Source organism: Centropristis striata, chromosome 15, assembly GCF_030273125.1.
Source record: "Centropristis striata isolate RG_2023a ecotype Rhode Island chromosome 15, C.striata_1.0, whole genome shotgun sequence".
NCBI classification, from domain to species: Eukaryota; Metazoa; Chordata; class Actinopteri; order Perciformes; family Serranidae; genus Centropristis; species Centropristis striata.
This window is the reverse complement of record NC_081531.1, coordinates 14,594,005-14,616,516: the sequence shown is the minus strand read 5'-3', so window position 1 is coordinate 14,616,516 and position 22,512 is coordinate 14,594,005. Positions and strand designations below refer to the sequence as shown.

The 22,512-nt window shown below is 37.5% G+C and overlaps 2 protein-coding genes across 3 annotated transcripts; both read left to right on the top strand.

Annotated features, from left to right (window-relative positions):
* The first annotated feature begins 4,513 nt into the window (after positions 1 to 4,513).
* psmg1 (proteasome (prosome, macropain) assembly chaperone 1) lies at positions 4,514 to 13,093 on the top strand. The gene is made up of 7 exons (XM_059352445.1): positions 4,514 to 4,698; positions 7,377 to 7,480; positions 8,418 to 8,563; positions 9,902 to 9,964; positions 10,283 to 10,481; positions 11,962 to 12,092; positions 12,206 to 13,093. Exons 1-7 carry the CDS (start codon positions 4,580 to 4,582, stop codon positions 12,281 to 12,283), a joined length of 840 nt encoding a protein of 279 aa, XP_059208428.1. The 5' UTR covers positions 4,514 to 4,579; the 3' UTR covers positions 12,284 to 13,093.
* Positions 13,094 to 13,426: 333 nt separating this feature from the next.
* Positions 13,427 to 21,418, top strand: ccdc15 (coiled-coil domain containing 15). Of its 2 annotated transcripts, none has more exons than XM_059351667.1 (10): positions 13,427 to 13,854; positions 15,164 to 15,313; positions 15,470 to 15,598; positions 17,303 to 17,419; positions 17,545 to 17,679; positions 19,064 to 19,183; positions 19,276 to 19,379; positions 19,626 to 19,820; positions 20,517 to 20,665; positions 20,760 to 21,418. In XM_059351667.1, the coding sequence occupies exons 1-10, from the start codon at positions 13,687 to 13,689 to the stop codon at positions 20,807 to 20,809; spliced, it is 1,317 nt and encodes a 438-aa protein (XP_059207650.1). In that variant the 5' UTR covers positions 13,427 to 13,686; the 3' UTR covers positions 20,810 to 21,418. The 2 variants fall into 2 exon arrangements, with proteins under 2 accessions (XP_059207650.1, XP_059207649.1); XM_059351666.1 differs by having other exon boundaries at positions 17,303 to 17,425.
* Positions 21,419 to 22,512: the final 1,094 nt, after the last annotated feature.

Genomic DNA, 22,512 nt, shown 5'->3' with positions numbered 1-22,512 from the left:
AGAGCAGTGATGTTTTGGGGCTGTCGCTGGGCAACACGGACTTTCAACTCCCTCCACAGATTTTCTATGGGGTTGAGGTCTGGAGACTGGCTAGGCCACTCCAGGACCTTGAAATGCTTTTTACAGAGCCACCTTCGTTGCCCGAGTGGTGTGTTCGGGATCATTGTCATGCTGGAAGACCCAGCCATGTTTACTACTGTTACTGATGGTAGTCTTTGTTTCTTTGGTCCCAGTTCTCTGCAGGTCATTCATCAGGTCCCTCCATGTAGTTCTGGGATTTTTGCTCACCGTTCTCATGATCATTTTGACCCCACGGGATGAGATCTTGTGTGGGGCCCCAGATCGAGGGAGATTATCAATGGTCTTGTATGTCTTCCATTTTCCCACAATTGCTCCCACAGTTGATTTATTCACACCAATCTGCTTGCCTATTGTAGATTCACTCTTCCCAGCCTGGTGCAGGTCTACAATTTTCTTACTGGTGTCCTCCGACAGCTTTGTGGTCTTGGCCATAGTTGAGTTCAGAGTCTGACTGTTTGAGTCTGTGGACAGGTGTCTTTTATACAGATAATGATTTCAAACATGTGCCATTAATACAGGCAACGAGTGGAGGACAGAAGAGCTTCTTAAAGAAGAAGTTACAGGTCTTTTATCCCAGAATGTAACTTTTTACACACCTGAACCATCGCTCTTATCTGAGGAAACACTGGAGAGTTTTGCCCTGGTTGATGCAAGGACACTTGGTCGAGTTTTCTCCCAAGTAAACCCAACAACCTGCCTTTTAGATCCTATTCCCACATCGCTCTTAAAATCATTTTATGCTTTCTTTGAGGAACAGATTTTAAATGTTGTGAATTGCTCTCTTCAGACGGGTGTCTTCCCCATTGCCTACAAAACGGCAGTGGTGAAGCCCCTTCTGAAGAAGAGTAATTTAGACCCCAACATTTTAAATAACTACCGGCCTGTATCCAACTTACCATTTTTAAGTAAAATTTTAGAAAAACTGGTTTTTAACCAGTTAAATTATTTTTTAAATAGAAACAACATTTTAGAGAAATATCAATCTGGTTTTAGAATGAACCACAGTACCGAGACAGCTCTTTTAAAGATTTTAAATGACTTCAGGTGTTATTTAGATTCACAGAAATTAACAGTCTTGGTTCTACTGGATCTCAGCGCCGCCTTTGATACAGTAGACCATCACATTTTATTAAACAGACTCCGAACCCTGGTCGGCCTCTCTGGTACTGTTTTTAACTGGTTCAGTTCTTATCTCTCAGATCGAAGTTTCTTTGTAAGTATGGATACATGCTCCTCCAGAACACATGAAATCAAGTGTGGGGTTCCCCAAGGGTCAATTTTAGGTCCAATTCTTTTTAATCTGTATATGCTTCCCCTTGGGGACGTCATCAGGAGACACGGCATCAGCTTCCACAGCTACACTGATGACACACAACTGTACATCGCCGTGTCTCCTGATGACACTGAGCCAATTGATTCCCTTTTAAACTGTATTTCAGATATCAAGTCATGGATGGCAGTGAACTTCCTACAGCTCAACCAGGACAAAACAGAGGTTTTAGTCATCGGTCCTGAAGGCAAGAGAGAGAAACTTTTACCAAAACTACGAGATTTTAAAACCTCACAATGTGTAAAGAACCTGGGCGTCATTTTTGACTCTGAGCTAAGTTTTATTCCTCATATTAAAAATACAACAAAGATAGGTTTTTACCATCTTAAGAACATAGCCAGAGTCCGCCCGTTTCTCTCCCAGGCCAACACGGAGGTGCTGATGCATGCTTTTATCTCTTGTCGTTTAGACTATTCTAATGCCCTGCTCTCTGGTCTTCCCAAAAACAGCATCCACAACCTACAATTATTACAAAACTCAGCTGCACGCGTGCTGACGAGGACCAGAGGGCGGGAGCACATTACACCAGTTTTAAAATCACTGCATTGGCTCCCCGTGTGTTTCAGGATTGATTTTAAGGTTCTTTTATTAGTTTTTAAATGTCTTAACGGTCTTGGGCCATCTTATCTATCTGATATGCTTTTATCATATCAACCCTCGCGGGTCCTGAGGTCCTCTGGCACCGGCCTTTTAATCATTCCAAGAGTTAAAACTAAAACCTACGGGGAGGCTGCATTCAGCCATTATGGCCCACGCCTATGGAACAGCCTGCCAGAGGACATCAGGACCGCAGAGACTGTTGATGTTTTTAAAAGGAGGCTCAAGACCCACCTGTTTGGTCTAGCTTTTAACTGATTATTTTACTATTTATTTATTTATTTATTCCCGTTGTATTTTAGTTTTTATCTTTTATTTTCTATCCTGTTGTCTTTTACTCTTTTAGTTTTTATCCTATCCTGTTGTCTTTTAGTCTTTTAGTTTTTATCTTGTCCTGTTGTCTTTTAGTCTTTTAGTTTTTATCCTGTCCTGTTGTCTTTTAGTCTTTTAGTTTTTATCCTGTCCTGTTGTCTTTTAGTCTTTTAGTTTTTATCCTGTCCTGTTGTCTTTTAGTCTTTTAGTTTTTATCCTGTTGTCTTTTAGTCTTTTAGTTTTTATTCTGTCCTGTTGTCTTTTAGTCTGCCCGTGGGGAAGTGGTATTGGGGACTCCCTGGACCGGGGGACTGGGTGGCTCTGCACCATGTGTGGAGTCCGCCCCGGTCTCCCCGGGTCCTGGTGGTCTCTGTGACGGCGTCCTCTATGGCTGTGGGCTCTGCCACCTCTCAGTGTGGATGCTCCCACAGGTTGCTTTTTCCTCATCTGGATCCTCGGTGCCTGCCATGTCTCTACACTGTCAATCAATATGTGCTGTGTGTGAGTCTGAGTGTGTTTGTGTGCATGCATGACTAAATGCGTGTGTGCATGTTTGTGTATGTATACTTACAGATGTGTATGTGGGGGAGGGAGGGGTGGGTTTTGTCATTTTTATTGTTTGTTTTTTCTTATTTTTTGTAAAGCACTTTGTGTTGCATTTTTATGTATGAAAAGCGCTATATAAATAAAGTTTGATTTGATTTGATTTGAAGGTTTGACCTTTGATAGTGACCTGCGTCACTCACAGAGAACAGAGACAGACCACAGAGAAGCAGAAATAAAGCACAAAATCATTTACCAATATAGAAAATAATCAATTATTTTAACAATTCCCTCTTTTGGCCTAACATTCATTAGGCCAACTCAAACAAAATTATGAATAGTAGCAATATCAGTGAGCAGCAAAGCATGCATTTCAGAGTGAATTAATGTCATTTGATATGGGGAAAGGGTTTTACCTACGATGACCATGGAGATGAGGCAGACACAGACAGAACAGATACGAGAAATACACATAACACACAACACCACTAAGCTTGTGTCATCAATATGTCAATTTCTGTACATAATATAGTAATAATATAATAATATTACCACCATACGGTGTCCACTCTCCCCCTCGGCTCCAGGTGACACAGAACAGAGAGCACTATAAGGAGAGACAGCAGAGCAAAACAGAACAACACAGCCGTATCCAAAACAATCTTTCTGTACCCATTTATCAAAAAAAATTTGCAGTATATAATGTCAAACACAATTGATTATATGAATATGATTTTTTCATGAATGTATGATTCTCACAGCTGTTTTCAACCTGATATGGACTTGCCCAACGTGGTTCTGTCCACTTCCTATTGATGACCCTCAGCCACACACACACTCTCGGAGGGTCTTGCACCCTGCCAAAGCTTTTCTCTGTCTGGAGCTGTCATGTCTCCTGGACCTGTGTGGACAGGAGGCTTCCAGTGCAGTTAATGTACAGCAAAAGGACACATGGCAACTGTGGTAAATCCAGGGGCACCCCCCTTTTACCCACAGTGGCTGGTCCTTTAAAACATTATTTTAACAAGCTACAGCAATAGTTGTAAAACTGAGTGAAATAAAACAAAATTAGAGCAATTAAAAGGATGAAAAGCACTACTAATTATGACAATAAAACACAATAAATTTTGTTCAGTAAACTACACTAAAATATTACAACATAGATACAATAAAGTAAATTGATAAAATAAGGTAAATAATATCTAAAAACCATTCATAATCAAAATCCTGGCTGAACAGGTAGATTTTGAGTTTACGTTTATACTGTCACATCTCATGTATAGAAAGCAACCTGTTATATTTATCATCCTATTTTTGAGCTGTATGTCTATTTCTGTATGTGTACGGTATTGTAATTATGCAATTTAAATAGCTTTTTATTGTCATATCTATTTATTCATTTCTTTATTTTGTCTTCAATTTATTAATTTATTCAGGTTTACTGCTTCTATGGCATGTAGTCCCCACACAAAATAAAATATTATTTTATCTCTGTCGTTGAAGTTTTTCTCAATTTTGAGATTATTTATTATTATTATTATTATTATTATTATTATTATTATTATTATTATTATTATTATTATTATTAAGGATTTATGGTTTGAAGTTTTATTTTGAAGGGGTGTCACTACCGCCGGAAGTAGCGGATATATGTCATGGCTACGGGTCTGAAGCACTAGCCAAAGTTTCGCTTTTCTTTTGGTGAACTTCGTGGTTATGGCGACGTTTTTCGGTGAAGTTCTGTCGGTGTACTCTCGGGCTGTGGATGAAGATGAAGAGGAGCTCGACGAAAACGAAGAAGATAAAGAAATCCGCAGAGAATTGGAGGAAAAGAGGTAAATAGTGTTCGCCTGCTAGCATGAAGTCAGGAAGCATGAATCTACGACATGAAATGACGTCAGACAGTTTCATTGATTTATATTAACCAAGTTAATGAAATTACTTCTTAGACGTAAAGTTGTATGTGTCCTTCATCCTTGTATTCATATATGATGTTTAACGTCATAATAAACGTTGATACAACTTAACTAGCATCTAACGGATGCTCTAGCTAGCTAACATGACACATGACATTTTAGTGACACTAGAGATGGTTTGTAACAGAGTATCTTTGTAACATGTTACAATTGCCACAAATGCAGTACTTGTTTATGACCATCTCCTCAGGGTCTTTCACTTGATCTGGTTAAAGCTAATTCATATTTTAGTGATAGTTCTTATTGGAAAAGGGCTGAATCCTACCTGTCTTCATGTGTAAAATGTCCAAATGACCACACATGATCCTACCTTTCTTCATGTGTAAAATGTCCAAATGACCACACATGACCACATGACAAATAGATATCGTCACCCTGTTAAAATAATCGACTAACTAATTTTTTCAAGTTTTGCAGGAAACACAAAAAAATTCACCAAAAGTGCAACATATGACATTTATTGATCATTCACTCAAAAAGGATGTAGGAAAGGATGGCTATTGGTATAGTAATAACACTGTGTTTAATATATGTAACTTAAGAGAAATAAATGACTCAGGCAATTTTTGAACATGCCTTTGGGACTTAAGCAAGATATGGTAACACTTTATTTTGAAGGTGTCTACACAAGAGTCACACAAGCCTGTCAGAAACATGACATGACAAGTATTATGAGCATTAATGTTACTTCAAAGTGTCATTAATGTTCATGACACATCCCATGTCATGTTTATGACACGCTTATGTCACTCTTATGTAGACACCTTCAAAATAAAGTGTTACCATATCATGCTTAAGTCACAAAGGCATGTTCAAAAAAATTGCCTAAGTCACATTTTATTTTCACTTGGACATAATAAATCCGCCTAAGTCACACACTTGACATAGGCCATTATCTTAAAGGGGTAAAATCACATGATCTGATCAACTAATGATGTAGGCAATTTTACCATAGGTGGCAGGTGTCATGAGGAGATGATTTAGGCAAAAGAACCCGACAATTTTGACAAAAAATCACTTAGGCAATTATTTTAGCAGTGTGACGATATGCACAAGGCAACAGAAGACAATTATTACACATAACTAATAATAATAGTATAATAACAATTTGCAAAGACCAGTACAGTGATCAAGAGAGAGAGAGAGACAAATGGTTATAATGTAACTTTAACATGCTCATGAAAAGGGCAGAATTTCTAGTAACGGTTAAAACATACATTTTAATTAGAAATAAAACATTAAATATAGATTGCATTTAGATCACTAGTTTGGAAAACTGCAGGAAAGTAGTTCAGTTATTTTTTCCATTAATTGATAATTATTGCAGTGAGCTTTCATATATAGGGGTTGAAGTACTTTTAGGGTTGAGCAATTTCTACCAAATGGTATATGGTGATGTCCACAGTGAAACATCATGATGTACGATTATATTGTAAGTGCAAGTTATCCAAACTGATCAAATCATACGACAAAACAATTATACGAACTGAATTGGCTATTTCTTTATATTTTCATTCATCATTGATCTCTATTCCTCAATTGTAAAAATGTGCAGCTTAAATATGAATATAAAATGCTTAAAAAGTCTACAGCCCCAACGCCTTAACCTGTAAATTTTGCCAACTTCAAGTCTAGTTTTGAGGTTCCCTAGCTAGGCTAGCTTTCGATTCCAAATCTCCTGAGATATTTCTTCGGTGTCCTGCTTCTCATTTGCGCTTGGGTCCCTGCTGATTCTGACGTAATCATATTAATAAATGCTCATTATGACCTATTAGTAATATTGGTAGGCTAATTAAGACTTTTATCATCATTGTGGCTCCATTCTGACATTTTCTTTCTTTTTTTGGCCAAAAATGGCTCTTTTGTTAGTAAAGGTTGCCGACCCTTGGTACTATGGTTCCATTAACTTATATGCATATGCAAGGCATATATCTCTACTACTGACGCTTCCAACATTCAGCAAAAAAAAAAATCTAGAGTGATAAATAGCACTAAAGGTAAGATCAATTTTTGATTTTGGGATGAAGGAGCGCCATCATATCAGATGATTAAGCATTTTACTGGTGTGTACTCAAAAAAAAGTTACATTGACACACAGTGCACCTGGGGCTAATGGGACCCAAGTTGCACAGATAGTAATTCAGCTTTGACTTCAGCTGTCAAAGAGTAAAAAGCTCAACCTTTTCTATTGTACTTAGAACAATGAAAATATGTAGAAGTATAAAGTAGGATAAAAAGAACAAGAAGAAATACTTCAAAGCCATGCACTTGAGCCAATGGATATCTCTTGATAAGGAAGGGTGTTTTATGGGATAAAGACTGATTAATTTGAGTTGTCATAGATAGAGTGTAAAGAACCTTAAGAAAAAGGCTTGAGAGACACGTGTGTAATAACTTCATTTAAGGAAGTAAATGTAGTTACTTGCAGGCATCATCATCCCCAGTGAAAACTTGTACAGAAAATCTTCAAATATTTAGTTGCACAGTGTTTTCCATAACTGCTCTTCCTTCTCTAACCCACATTACTTTTACATCAGGGAGGTTCATCTGCACTGGAGCCCTGAAGTCTCTGAGTCGCTGAAATCCGGAAACAAGTTGCAGTGTTCAGACTTCATCCTCGCAGTGGGACACAACGCTGCCAGTAAGTGGCTGCCTGCCTGCAGCTGTATGTTACATTACCTGTAATGAGGCCTTCTAACAGCACACCCAATAATACTACAGATCAAATGAAACTTTAATGACCTCTGTGAGGGATTTGGTGCTGCCATATTAGCTCTGCAATAACACAGACTTCCATGAATGTTTTTTAAGATAATAAGATCAGTAATGACCAAATACTTAGATTGTTAATTAACACAACTTGTTAATTCAACAAGCAGCAAGGCTACAAATCAACACACTTTGATTTAAACTTCAGATCCAATTATTATGAATAAAAGCAACTTTACAACTTTATGAATATTAAAGCTGATGATGGTTCCATTTCATTCAGATTGTCAGTAAACCAGCAGGATTTTCTCATATATTCCATTGATAATTTTATCTATAAAATGTTGGAAAATAGTGAAAAATGTCCATCACAGTGAATCATCATCAAGGTTTTCCACAATTAATTGATGGCAAGATGTAACAATACCGTCATTACACTCAGCTATCCCGGGTTCAGATTTCCTCAATGTCTATCATTCAGGATGTTCATCCTCTCTTAGACGAACACACCGCTGAATAAAACCAGTGAAAACCCTGAATAAATAAATGGCGAGCTAAGCTGCTGCTATTGTTTGCTCAGCTCTTTTCTTTCATGAATTAAGATCTAGACGTCCATGAATTAAATCTTTCATCAGATTAAAATATAGAGTTAAGTTTGAAATATGTACACAAGGCAACAAAACATTCTGAATGTGGAGATGTTACATGTTATACTCTTAAACAGTGCTGATAGACATTAATCGTTTCTCCTCTTTAAATAATAGCAGTTACACCTGTTCCACTGTCTGCTGTGAGAACAGGTGTATGTTAATATAGGTACGTCTCACATGTGAGTTGTTGTTGAATACTGAGAGGTTCTGTCTTCACAGGGTTTCTCTCTGTGTACGTTCTCACATCTGAAAACTGGGACGCAGTGGGACATGCATCCATGTGGAACGAGAGGAGCCGGGCTGTAACTGGGATAACCAGCGAGGAGTCGGAGTGTGTTTTCTACAGACACAAAGACAACCGATCCGTGAGTGACACACTGAGCAAAACAGCATGTGTGTGATATGTTATGATGTCAGTGAGTGTTGTCAACTCTCAATAATAATCATTCAGTTCAAAGAGCTCCTGATCCTCCCGATCTTCTTTTCTTTCTTTTCTTGTATATTAAAAGCACATTATAATGGCTGATTCCAGCTATAAATGGGAGACAAATTAAAGGATAAACCTGAATAAATTAGAGAAATGGAATGCAGATGCTTCCAATGACAATAGAAATTAATCATAGCCACAATAATTGTCAGTTGAAGCAGCTTATATAACTGCATGAATTCTCTGTTTTCAGAGATAATACTGTATCTCACCTTATATTGTTTCCAATCTGCTACAGCAGCCTTTGCACTGTTTCAATAATGAAACAAAACATGAATCCCCTCTTCAGATATTAAAGTTGGAAAGTAGGCCGTGACACACAGGATTAATGAGCCAGGATAATCTGCTCCTCCATAAACTGTCAGAGCACAGAGTCATAACCCCCCCAGTCTGATGTATGTACAGGTGTGTGTGTGCGTATGTGTGGCTATTTCGTATCAGCCTGGTGTCGTTTGCACGTGATTTTAATTAAGATAAACGTGGTGAATGGCCGCGTCAGATTTATCACACGTTTCTGTCAGACGACTGCAGCGATTTAATGAGTTGAAGGAGAACAATTTTATACAGTGTAAAGCAGCTGTGAACGACACATTCTGTAACAATCAACCGTTCATTCATTAGATTGCTGATTTACTAAAATTCCTGTTATCACAACCATAATATATAATGATGATTGAAGATTGTCTATAGGTTGGAGAGTGTTTTCGGAAGTATTCTTTGGGCATTTTGGCCTGTGTTGACAAAGGACAATTGAGGAAAGTGACTGAAAATAAAGTGGGGAGTGAAAGATGGGGATTGACATGCAGCAAAGCTCCCCAGCCGGACACCAAGGCAGAATGTTGGAGTTATAATAATTATAGTATAGAGCTGCTATGATTAATCGATTTGGTAGTCGATTAGTCAAGAAGAGAAAATTCATCAGCTTTTATTTAATTATATATTATACCTTTTTCTTAATATCATATCTTATATTAATGTTTCTAACAGGATCTCGTTAATGAAAGTGTGTCATTTTTGACAAAGTCTCAAACGAGTCGAACAAACGGATTTTCATGATGATGATTACACAATTTGTTCAACGAACATAAGAAATGTCAAAATCTGACAACAATTCCTGTTTTTACAGTATCTGGCTTTGATAAATAGTGTAATGTAATGTGTCTTCAATCCACAAATGTTGCATTAGAAAATATCTTTTTCATTCCCTTCCCTCAAGGTTTTGATATGCCAAGTGACATGCTACATTGCAGAAGACCAGCAATTTCAGTGGACAGAAAAGGTAAGAAAGCAGCCACATGGCACTGTGATTCAAGGATTTTATGCAAAGAAACTTGAGGGCAGCTTTTCTTCCTCAGTCTGTAAAAGATAGAGTATTTACAGTCATACTCAGGTTTGTTTTCTTACATTAATGAAGCACAACAGTGTAGGAAGAGGAGGACTCATCTCAGGATAACAATAAAAAGCATTTTATATGTATACATTTGATTGTAATATTGTTATTTGTCTACTGTTAAAGCTCTGTATACTACAGATTACAATGGTAAAAGCATGCAGGCATTTTTCAGGGTGATCTAAACTGTTTCTCTGTCTCCTGCAGGTTTTTGACTGTCTGCAGCACAGACAGCTGAATGTGACGGTGCTGTCAGATAGCTCTGTGGCTGAGTACAAGACAGCAGACTATCTGTGCTGTAGCTCTGCTCCCTTCCTGCGCTCTCTCCACACCGCCGCCTTCAGTGGTCAGCCTGTCTGCCAGTCACTGGAGCAACCCAACATAGTTACTGGTCTTCCAGCTGCAGGTACTACTATTTTTAGAGCTGTGACAGGGCAGAACCCTAATGAGTTTGTGCTGGTTTATTATTATTTGTTGTCTGCCGCAGCAGCTCTAATTGCCAGGAGCTGGAATGAACTCGAAACATGAAACTTGGCCCAATCAGGGTTTTCTCTTCCATTAAGACGCAAACTGTTTTTGGCACCATCTAATCTGAATTAATGGAAAATCAATGTGGAGAGCATCAAAAACTAACAATGACTTCCTAGATTTAATGGTTGTAGTTGGTCCCCAGTGGACTCCACAAGCAAGTTTTGTCTTTTAAGCTCTTTGGGTGTTTTTATTATCTGCTGGAGGTTTTCTACATTTTTATACACAGATACTGTAAACATAATGGTCCAAAATGATGTGAAATTATTTTCTAGCGAAGGTATAACATTTTCTTGGAGGAGGACCATGTAAAACGACTCACAAATTATTTTCACCTAAAATTAGGTAAATCACTGCCTAAAAAAATGGAAATTTTGTGCAAATGCTTCCAATCCAATTCACAACTTAAGTCTGACTGTGACAATAGAAGCCTCTTAGACCATAACAGTCTATTGTAATGTTTTTTAGACACATTTTTTACTTCCCTTGTACCGTAGGTCTGATCATTATTGGACCAAGCTGAATAAAGGTTTTCAAAAGCTCGTTAATATCTTGGAAACTTCTCTAAACTTTAAAAGTGTGTGGCTCAGCACATTAATAGACCTACCTCCACAACCTAATCATCACAAAACTCGCAAGATGTTTAAAGAAGTAGCTGAAATAAACCCTAAAACTTTCGTTCAAATCGCTAGAAACAAACAATGCATCAACACTAACCTCAGCACACATTGCAAACGTCTTAAAGTTTCCAGACGGACCTGGTTTAATTTGGTTCCACATTAAATGCATCAGTCAACATAATGTCTGTTCTGCATGTGGCTGCGTACACAAACAGTTACTGCCTATCCCAGTAGTTATTTTCTTTTTCAATAATGCACATCAACTGCAAAGACATTTCAGTGCTGACCTTCTTCTCTCTGTGATCATCACTGCTCTCTTTGAATTGATGAACTAAAATGCTGCACCAGTAATCTGAAAAGCGATTTAATGTTACCTGGGTGGAAATGAAAAGAGTGTAAAGCATTATCCATTATAAATCCAGCTTCAGCCAGGTTTCATTCTTTACCTTTAAGTGTCCTTAAGTGAGTCACTGAATCCCAGATTGCTTGTGCTGACTGTATGCGGGGGAAAAAATGTCATTTTCATTTGTGAACTGAATGAAATGTAGTTCCATTAGTGCTCCAACTGAGCTCACAGTGCTTCATCCTGATTTGGTCATTTTGGTGCTGGAGCACTTAAAGATACTGAAAGTCCAAACATTTCATCGGGATGTAGAACACAGAGGACCTTGAGACAAACTTTCCAGTCCCCATATATTCTGAAGATTTAATTCTTCTTATTTTGTGCTTTTTCATCAGTGCTGAACCACAGCGAGGTCCACCGCATCCCCGCTGTTGTTTACCAGTGTTACAGTGATGTCATCGGCCCCGACTCTGTCACAATGGAGACCTACAAGCCTGCACTAACCAATCTTGGCAAGTCCATACAGGTAAACTGCTTTTCTGTTTACATACTGGACTTTCTAAAGGTCAGAGTGTGACTAAAATACATCTGCATTGTTTTCCTGTTCTCCTGACTCTGCTTTCCTCTTTCTCTCTTCAGTTGGACCCGTCTCCGAGCAAAGACGTCCTCCGCAAGTTTGTCAGAACCACCAACATTCAGAGTAACCTTTATATCTGAAAATGTCAATGTTGCGCACTGTGCAGTACAATTTCATTGTATTTTCCTGTTGTAAAATACTGTCATTTTTTTAAATAAAGACATAAAAAAAACAACTTTGCAGAATGGTTAGGGGTTAAGTTTCCTACAATATAATCTTTTGTCCCATAAGACCTTTTAGAGTGACCTACATTCAGAACATCCTGCCTCTGGAGATTTAAATTGTTGCCTGTTACTGTCAAGGACATTCAGAAGGCAGATCAGGATATAAATAGAAAGCATTTTATCTGTATACATACTTTATATTTGAATTGCCTCCCACTGATCTCCAGTCAGCTGTGCATACAGTGATGGTGTAGTGCCAACAACGAATCCAGAGGAGGAGACTAAAGTGGAAACAATGCAATGTGACTTTGAAGAGTTGCAGAAACAGCTCAGAGCCTTAGAGAATACAGCCATTTGTCATACCCATTCAGCTGACTCTGGGGGTTCTTAACAATCTTTTGAGTCTTCTTTTGGAGTTATTGCAGGTTTGCATTGCCACAGTTTCAGGCTGTCCATGCCAGGTTTCAAACAGTCTTGGAAGTGCTTAATTTGAACTGTTATGGTTTTAAGGTTAGGAATATGCTTTCAATATACTGTATTAAAAAATAATTGATTTCAACAAAAGGTGTCATCTGCACATCATCGATTATGTTAACCCAAAATCTTTTGATACTTGAAATTAAACAATCTGTGTGTGACTTCTGGGAATCTGGAGAGTTTTGATTTAGGTACTTTGAAAGTGCTTTAATGGAAGTAAATTTGACTCTGATAAATATATAAATAAATGTAATGAAATATAAATGTGTAAATTCATACAAGGTAAATAAAAAACAAAGCAAATTAAAACATCAGTTTATGACACAGTTGACCAATTAATGAATACCTTGCTTTTTTAAATTTTACAACCATTTTTATAATATTTATAGCACATTCAATGGCGTTATGGGTCATTTATCCAGTCATTTAATTATTTATTTTTCAATTTGGCGGATGTGTCTAACATAGGAAGGAGGGATGGATGGAATAGTTGATCTCTGTCTTTCCTCTACAGGCATATTTCATTAACACAATGTCGCCTCCTGTCCGGATGGGGGCAGTAATGCGCCAGTGAGCTGTTTGTCAAACGCCGGAAACTAAAGGAAGATTTAGTGAGCGAAACTCAAAAAAAACCTGTTGTGTTTACTAGTTAAGCTTTGACTAATGTTACAGCGATGTTTCTTTGTTTTATTGTCAAGACATTTAGCAAATAGTGTACATTATGTTGTCGACACATCCGCACTAACATGACATTAATGTCAATGTATAACTTTTCCAACTGAATACCGAGAAGAGATCTTAAACAGTGGGTTAGCATCAGGCTAACGACGCCAGCGTTACCAATGAGTGCTAACCGGGTTAAAACTTCGACGAGCAAAGCTTCAGTTAGCCGGAGCAAAGAGCACCCAGCCCGCAGAGGGGCCAACAAGGTGCTGGCCGAGAGGAACCCGGCGGTAGTGGCGGTGGGAGCCTGGGTGGAGGTCGGACAAGACTTCGTGGAGCACCCCTCTGTGAGTTTGGCATTTAACGCTAGTAAACATTGCTAGGTTTCACTGTGTTGCCAGGCTGCTGAGACCGTTTTTGGTGATGACCAGGCAGCCTGCAGGTAAGGGAAAGTGCTGAGTTTTGCTAAGATTGGCATAAACCAGGGATGGGCAACATGTGGCTCTTCGGGCTTTCTGCTGTGACAAAAAAAACCCCGAAATTAAATGGTTATTTCTTTAAATTTGAATTTCTTTTTATCATTGGTGTCTGTCCAAACCAATTTGTATTCTTCAATTCAAATGTGTAGCTTATATGTGGCATTCAAATGTTTTAACATTGAATCTAGACTCCCTAGCTAGGCTTTTCAATTTTGAATAACTCCTGCGATATTTCTTTGTTGTCCAGCCTCTCATTAGTACTTGGGTCCTCGCTGCATTCTGACAAAATCATATTCATAATGCTTATTATGACTTATCAGTAATGTTGGTAGACTAATTTAGACTTAGTAGGCTGTTTTGACTTTACTGTAAGGCTCAAAATAAGGTTTGTGGCTGCCTTCCAACATTTTTCTCTTTCTTTTGGCCATTAAGGGCTCCTTTGTTAGTAAAGGTTGCCGTCCCCTGACATAAACCAATGGTGGAAGAAGTATTCCCATCTTTTACTTCAGTAAAAATAGAAATACCCCAGTGTAAATGTCCTGCAATCAAAATTTAAAATTACAAATGAAAGCTTTAAAATGTACCTAAAGTACAAAAAGTAGAAATATTCATTATACATAATGGCCCATCTTACAATAATATATAGGCTGTTATTTTATTAGATTTTAATTAAGGATTTCTTTAATGTTGTAACTGACAAATGGAGATAATTTTAATTACTTTGTATTCTTCTGGGTAGCTTTATCTATGCACCATAATTTACTCGTTAATTTATATATTTTTTATTAATAACCTTAATCTGCAAGGCAACTATAACAACAGAGGTTTAACTGATTTTTATTATTGATTTTATCTGTTCATTTATTTTCAGTTAGGAGATCATTCTGTTTAGTCCAGAAACTGTAAAAAAAAATTCAAATGCCCATCACAATTTGTAAAAGTCCAATTTGGCATTTTCATATTGTTTATTTGTCTGACTAACAGTCGAAAACCCAAACATATCAAGTTTAATATTGTGTAAGACTCTAGAAATCTGAAAACAGCATCCGGAAGCTTCATTTAAAAAAAGTTAAACAATTTATCAATAATAGAAATAGTTGCTGCATATATCACATTACTTTAAAGTATCCATTTTTCCTAAAGCAGTCCAAACAGTCCTCAAATTTCTTGGATTTAGGCTCTGGCTTTGCTAACTGAGGAGATCCAGGAAGACAAGAGGAGGGAGACTGAAGAGAGCCTTCGACGATTTCAAGATGAAGTACGCCATCGTGTGGCACAGCAAGCTCAAGTCAGCAAGAAAAGACAGCAGCTGCAGACAGACTCCGAGGTAAAGATGACATTCTTTGTGACTGACAGTGAAGTTTTAACAAGGTAATAATAGGTCACTAAAATGATTCAGGGGAGGGCGCCGACTAAGCACTTTGTCACACAAATAGTATTTTATTTTCAACAATGGCTGCGCTCTTTCTTTGTTTACATCCAGGTTAAACCTGACAGGAGAATCCCACAACAGCAAGATCAGGCCTGGACACGTCAAGGGTCTGTTGGTGAGCGATCGATGTCTGCAGCAGGAGCTGCACAACAGAGGGGGATTGAGAGAAGTTCTCAGCAGGTGAGAGGGTATACTTTTTTTTATATAATTAAAGTTTTAGCAAAGTTATCTGTTTACTGGTTTGATGTGTCCACCTACCACAAAACTTTACCTATAAGATATAAGAAGGTTTTAATTGTCGTTCCCCGCATATTCATACTGGAAAGTTATTTTAAAATAGAAATAATCAATCTGGCTTTAATCAATACCACAAGATCCAAAAAATGGACACACACCTGTTTTTGCTTTTGGTCTGGGGCTGTTTTTTCTTAGGGGCTGCTTTAGGCAAGGTCTCTGTTCCAAATAAATACAGTTTCGGAGAGACCATTCATTGTTTCAACCATAGGGTTTCAACGTGAAAATGCCCATGTATGTATAAAGCCAGGTCCACAAAGAAATGTTTTTTTCCCCAGTTTGGGGAATTCCCTCGGAGAACTTGATTTGCCTACACAGAACTCCATTCAACCCTTTTGGGATGAATTTGGGGGATTCAAATAATTAACTATTTGAACTGAAAATGAGAATTTTAGCTAAAAAAAAAATTATTTCATATTATTTAATTATTTCAAATGAAATTAAGAGAAGGTTATCCCATGGTAAAAGGAAAAATAGGCTCTACAAGCTTTTTTTTTTTTTTAAATGCAACTCATGTGGGTGACTGGTGCTACTGGCTCTACGGCCAGAGATAATGAGACAGAGGTGTCTGCGGCACAGACCTTTTCACTCAACACACTGCGCACCAGACGGCTGGGACATACTTTCGTTCCAGTGTGTACAGGTGCCATCTGTGGACTTCTACCGGTTGCACACACAGTTCATGGCCTGGCGTTCCACAGCATGTTGACTTGTTGCTATTTTTGAATAAAATGAACTGTAGACAAGCTACCTAATGTACTGAGCTGCACCATACACGACTCTCTCTCCGTGGCTGCTGTAGCTGACCAGGAACCCACAAATGGTTCTTCCAGCTGGGTCATCTAATTTGTCCCCCTCATGGTGTGACTGACTCGCATGCCAATCCACTGCTAACTGCAGCAAATGTTGTATGACTAAAGTCTTCGGGCAGAACTTGCACATTGTTTCGCATTCTGTGCATAAATCTACATATTGTAAGTGCAGCTATGTTACAGGCCAAATCCGAATGCAACTTAATCTCTGCAGTCAGATTAAAAGAAACCAGAAGAGTGGAGGCTGTTTTAGCCATAGTTTAATGCCGAGGCTTTTTGAGGGGCATGCTTACAAAGCTGCATGTTTGGGTGATGATCATTGAGGAAATGGCAGATCAGAAAGGTCAAAGATGTATTTGAGATCATTCAGTCTTTATTATATAGTCTGATCACCAGGGAGCATTGGTGAGTCTGTCAACTGTAAAATCCCACTCTGTAGTTATCTTGGTCACAATTCTTTAACAACCAAATTGAAGAGATCTTTATTTAATGTAAGGATGTCAAAATGTATGTTGTCTGATTTGTTGCCATCATAGCATTGGGTGTAAAAATCCAGTATTTGTGTTAACTGTGGAGCATCTGGTCAGGGACCCAAACACACTTTTATCCTCTATCATCCCTTGGTCCTGTACATCCGGCCCTCTGTGTTCCTGTTTTTATGTTTTTCTATGTGCAATATGTGTGTTTTTGACAATGATTGCATTGTTTCCTTGTGTGAGTGATAGAATAATGTGACAATGATTAATCAGTAGGATTATTTATTTCTATGATTTTCCAGTCAAGCGGAGGCATGAGGCAGGTCAGACTCAGACTGGCTGCCTGTCGGATGAGCCGCCATGGGGAAATGACATCAGAACTTCCTGGAGGCGAATGGAATGTTTCTCCAACCAGACATGTGAGCGTCTGTGTCTCACACTTGTTCCTCTTTCAAAAGCATATTGTTCCTATAATTTTATATATATGTGTGTGTGTTCTTGCACATCCAGGGTTTAATAAAACAACTTCCTCTGCACCCAACAGAAAATCGGATCTCACGGGCTGAGAGCGGAGGAGGAGGAGGAGGAGGAGGAGGAGGAGGACGATGTTCAGGCAGAGAAAGAGGGGGACGATCATTTCTTTATCAGTCAACATGAGTGTCCCCTCGTTCAGCAGAAGGTTAATGAATATCCAGAGTGCAGCAGCTTCTTGTATTTTTTTTCTAATCATCTTGGATGCATGATGTATAAAAATGGTTGGATATCGTTTTAGTTTTATTGATGCAGATTCTGCTTATCAAATTGGTTCTAATCTCATGTTAAGATTCTAATATCATTTGGAGAGAAAAAAAACAATTACATTTTTTTTTCCTTATTTTGGACCATGTAAAAGTAACATCACACAGTTTTTTTGTTTTACTTTACAAAATGAGCAATCTTTTCAGCTTTTTTACAATTTTGTGTAAAAAATGTTTACACAAAATTAAAACATAGCTTGTTTTTTCACTTGAGATTGAGAAAACAAGCATTTCAGGGAAATATACTTTTTCCACTTCCCCCACATGTAATCAAATTTAGCTTCTTGATGCTTCATGGAAAAAAGTATTATTTTCCATTAAAAAGATATATTATTAGATATGATATCATACCTTCTTTGTAGTTGCTTTTCTCAAGAGGAACAAAGATTTCAGGAACAAAACTAGCCTTTATTCTTTACAAACTATCTAGATAGGCTGAACTATCTAACACCTTTACCACAAATCTTGTCACCTCTCTGTGACACTCATCCACTTTGAAATCAGACAAAGGATCTGCACAGTATTACATGCTCCCAGCAATTTTAACGTTTTCCACCTAATGGAGATCTTCGTCAGGCATTGTCAAATCACCATCAAAATGCAGAGCAAGCAATATACAGTCATGGAAAAAAATATTAGACCATGTTTTTTCCATGGTTTTCTTGATAATAACCAAAATCATTAATAAGAAAACCATGTAAAATGGTGAGATATCAGCTCTTAAATGAAACTCTTAAAGGAGAAAACGAGGGTGGTCTAATATTTTTTTCCATGACTGTATAGACACAGACACAAATAGATGAGGTGATCTGCATAATTGAGAGTCAATTATCAATTTGAACAACACTGTCTGATACTCCCACATGGGGGAGAGAACATGTCTTGATAAAAAGGAAGGTCCAGGATGTAAACAGAAGTGTCTCCTCTCACATTGTTTGTTGACGTACTACGTGACATATGATATGAAATTAGGTCAGCGTAGCAGGTCCCGGAAGACAAGTGCAACTTTTATCAAGAGCATCAGCCTTCAGGGCTTGTAGACACTTTCAGTAGAAGCGCTTTTTGTTTAACATTTCTATTTAATCTATTGGTCAACATTGTAATGTGAAAACGGTTCATTATAGCATATAGGCCTTCATACATTTTGCCTATTCTGTCATAGCACATAATGTGGGTATCGACACTGTAGCAACAACATAAATTGATTCAATAATTCTATTTCAGTGTCTTATCTATATCTGTTCTGACTTTGCATGTATGTTTCAGGTGAGTGGTCACGTGTTGTTGGATTCTGAGAAATCGCAGCCTGATCCAGGTTCCAAGTCCAACCTCAGAGTCCCACAGGTCCTGTGGCCTCTGGCTGACGGAGAAGAACTGAAAAGACAGGTAGACAATAGACATGTGCCTGAAGCTTTGTCCTTACATGTTTGGAAACTTTCAGACTGAATATTACAGATTGCACATTTCTCTCTGTGCAGCGTCAGTCTCAGTTCCTGATGCACCGCCGTCTGTACATGAACATTGAGAGAGAACAAGTGAAGGAGAACAAACAGAACAGGAAACACCTGAAGAGGACAGCAAGGTGACGAGACTGGAGTATTTTCTCATGCGCAACTTCCTCTTATTTATGTGAATGTTTGATGTCTTTAGAGACCCAACCGGTGTAACTTTGAGAGATAGTATGGATGATACTTTTTCCCAAATATGGCTCAATACTCACAAATGTTGATAGCACACAGACAGACTGAAATACTGGCATATGAATGTTCATTTAAAAAGTGATTATTAAGCCATGGTTGCATTTCAAATGTCCCTGTCTTTACTAAAGGATCAAAGCAGAGAAAGAACAGATTCGTCTGGAGGAAGAAAGAAAGTTGGAAAGAGTACAGCAGCTCGCAGAGGCCCGACAGAGGCTGGAGGAGAGAGAGCTGCTGATTCTGGAGCGGCTGAAGCTCGAGGAGGATAAGAGAGCTGTGGAGCTGCAGAGGAGGAAAAGGGAGGAGAAAGGGAAAGTAGCTGCAAGGTAATTTATGGAAATAATTTAAAAAGCTTAAAGGGGAGCTCCACCAATTTTACACATCCAAGTGTGTTTACTGGTGTTTTGGAGTACTATTTTATTATTAAAAAAGTAGTATTTCCCCCCCAAAAGAATGCACATAAAAAATAACTAGAAGCCATTAAATCATAATGAATGCAGAGCATTTCAACAGAAAATTTAAGCTAAAGCTAAAGTTTCGAAACCTACCTTTTTTACATAGCTAGAGTCTGGCAGATGTGACAGTAAAATAAGGTTATAGAACATTGAAAAACGTTTATTTATTTTCCTTTGAAGGTATTTGTTATGCTCATTTTCAAGACATTTAATAACCTTTTTCGCTGTCTTTCATTTTGATTTTTTCAAGGTTTTTTTACACTGACATGCTTTAATTTTTTAGTGTGCTCTGCTCACTTTAATACCATTGATAGAAAACTTTTTCTGCGTCCATAGAGAGCCAAGGGAGGTGATTACTGTATACATCTTTTTGGTGTTTTGGGTAAATTATTCCTTAAACAGAGTTTTTTTGTTACTTTTTGTGAGCTCCTTGTGGCACCACAAAATAATTAAACATATATCCAAAAAGTGAACAATGGACCAAATTAATTGAACTATGTATGCACTCTAAAAAAGTGTGAGTTGCTCGGTGAAGCTGATCAACAGGGTGATTGTAACTATCTGCAGGTTCATTGATGCTCTGAGAGCTCAGCTGAAGGAGCGACTGTCTCAGGAGAAGATGGAGCCGCCTCCTCTCTGCTGCTGTGCATCCTCTTTTTGGGACTCCCACCCCGACACCTGCGCTAACAACTGTGTCTTCCACAACAATCCCAAAGGTACACACTGCACACACGTCACATCTGCCACTCTGTATACAACACCGCTGAGCTTCAGTGGAACTATACTGACAGTCATTTGTCTCCTCCACAGCGTATGCCAAGGCGCTACACTCGACAATGTTGAGTTTCGAGTTACAGTAAAGGAAGCTGATGAACTGAAACAGGCTCCTTGTTCTCTTTTTAAAGGAACTGTTGAACATTTTGGGAAAAAAACATTGTAAGTTGTCAAACCCAGAGTCGGATGAGAAGGTTGGGATCACTTTTATCCACTACAGAGAGGTCGAAGACATGATTAACCTCCAGACTGAAATATCTCAATGAATATGAGATGGATTGCCGTGACATTTTGTCCAGACATTAATTTTTTCCACAAGATGAATCCAGCTGACTTTTCATCTGCTGTGACAACGAGACTCAGTGTCTCAACATCTACGAGATGGATTGGCACAGACTTTTGTACAGACATTGAGGGTTCCAAGATAATGTATCCTAAAGACTTTTGTGATCTTCGGTTAATCTTTACTGTGTGCTAGATGGGAAACTTTCTGTCTTGCACCATCATCGGGTCAAAAGTTCACTTTGTCCAATACTTTTTTTTTCCCACCAAGTATCCTCAGTGTCATATAGAGGATGGAAGGATAAGTAATTAAATGATTGGATGAATAAATAATGTGCCATTAAATGTACAAACAATAATATTGAAAATAAATAAGGCATTAATTAATTGATCAAATGTAACATAAATTCATGTTTTTTCATTCAAATTCATGTATTATTTACTTATTTGCAAATAAGAAATACATTTAAAATATACATGCATTTAAAAAGCATAACAAATAATTAAATCAAATTTAATAGACAACTAAATAAATTATGCAAATTAAACAAATAAAAAAGTAAGTCATATTTGGTCAATTAATTATTACCTATTTTTTTCATATTTTTGTTTTATTTAATGGCATATTCATTAATTTATTGAATAATTTATTTCAATAATTTATTTTTGACTTGGTCAGCTTCTGTCCTCGATAGGATCTAACAATAACAGAGACTAAAATCACTCATTAATTTGTAGATAAATGCAGGTGAATTTACCACAAACTCTTGCTTTGACCACATTAAGATTAAACTTGTCTACTGGTTGGAGAATGAGTTATTTATATTGTGTGTCAACATTATAAGCAGCATTTCATCATTGCTTTGCAATAATGTTTTTTTTTATATAATATATTTTAAAAAGCATACAATCTCACAGGAATTTATCTTTTACTTTATTTATTGATGATTTAAGAAATCTGAATGTTGGAATACTCTGTGAAGCTTTGATTGGTAAGTCATCAGGGAAGTCAGTTGTGTAAACAAGAATGTGCTTTCGAGGATTTGTTGAGTGGGATTTTTTAACATCTGTACAGTTAGTCAACCTAACATTCTTGAGGGCTGTGTAAATAAAAAACTCAAGTCCGTCATCTTTTTAATTAAATGTGTCTTACAATTTATTTTTTATAGGAACAAATTTAATAAGCTACTGTATAATGTTGAACAATAATCGGAATCAGGAAGATCTTTATTGTTATTATACTCAAGTACAGTGAAATTGTGGATGGCTTCTCTCCATGCATCTGGTGAAAAAACAATTAAAGCAAGAAGAAATATAAACAATTATTTACACTTTAAACAATAAAAAAATATAACATTAGGAACGATATACAGTGATGGAAATTTTTTTAGACCACCCTTGTTTTCCTCAGTTTATTGTTTATTTAATGCCTGGTAAAATATAATGATAACAAAAATAGCTTATAATAGTTTAATTTAAGAGATGATATCTAGCCATGTTCAATGGT

Excerpts from the sequence above, each read along its gene's own strand:
- ccdc15 (XM_059351666.1), top strand. The coding sequence starts at position 13,687 with ATGAGTGCTAACCGGGTTAAAACTTCGACGAGCAAAGCTTCAGTTAGC. Across the intron at positions 15,599-17,302 it reads TTGAGAGAAGTTCTCAGCAG|TCAAGCGGAGGCATGAGGCA; the intron begins GTGAGAGGGTAT and ends ATGATTTTCCAG. Across the intron at positions 19,380-19,625 it reads CACCTGAAGAGGACAGCAAG|GATCAAAGCAGAGAAAGAAC; the intron begins GTGACGAGACTG and ends TCTTTACTAAAG.
- psmg1 (XM_059352445.1), top strand. The coding sequence starts at position 4,580 with ATGGCGACGTTTTTCGGTGAAGTTCTGTCGGTGTACTCTCGGGCTGTG. Across the intron at positions 10,482-11,961 it reads TACTGGTCTTCCAGCTGCAG|TGCTGAACCACAGCGAGGTC; the intron begins GTACTACTATTT and ends CTTTTTCATCAG. Across the intron at positions 12,093-12,205 it reads ATCTTGGCAAGTCCATACAG|TTGGACCCGTCTCCGAGCAA; the intron begins GTAAACTGCTTT and ends TTCTCTCTTCAG.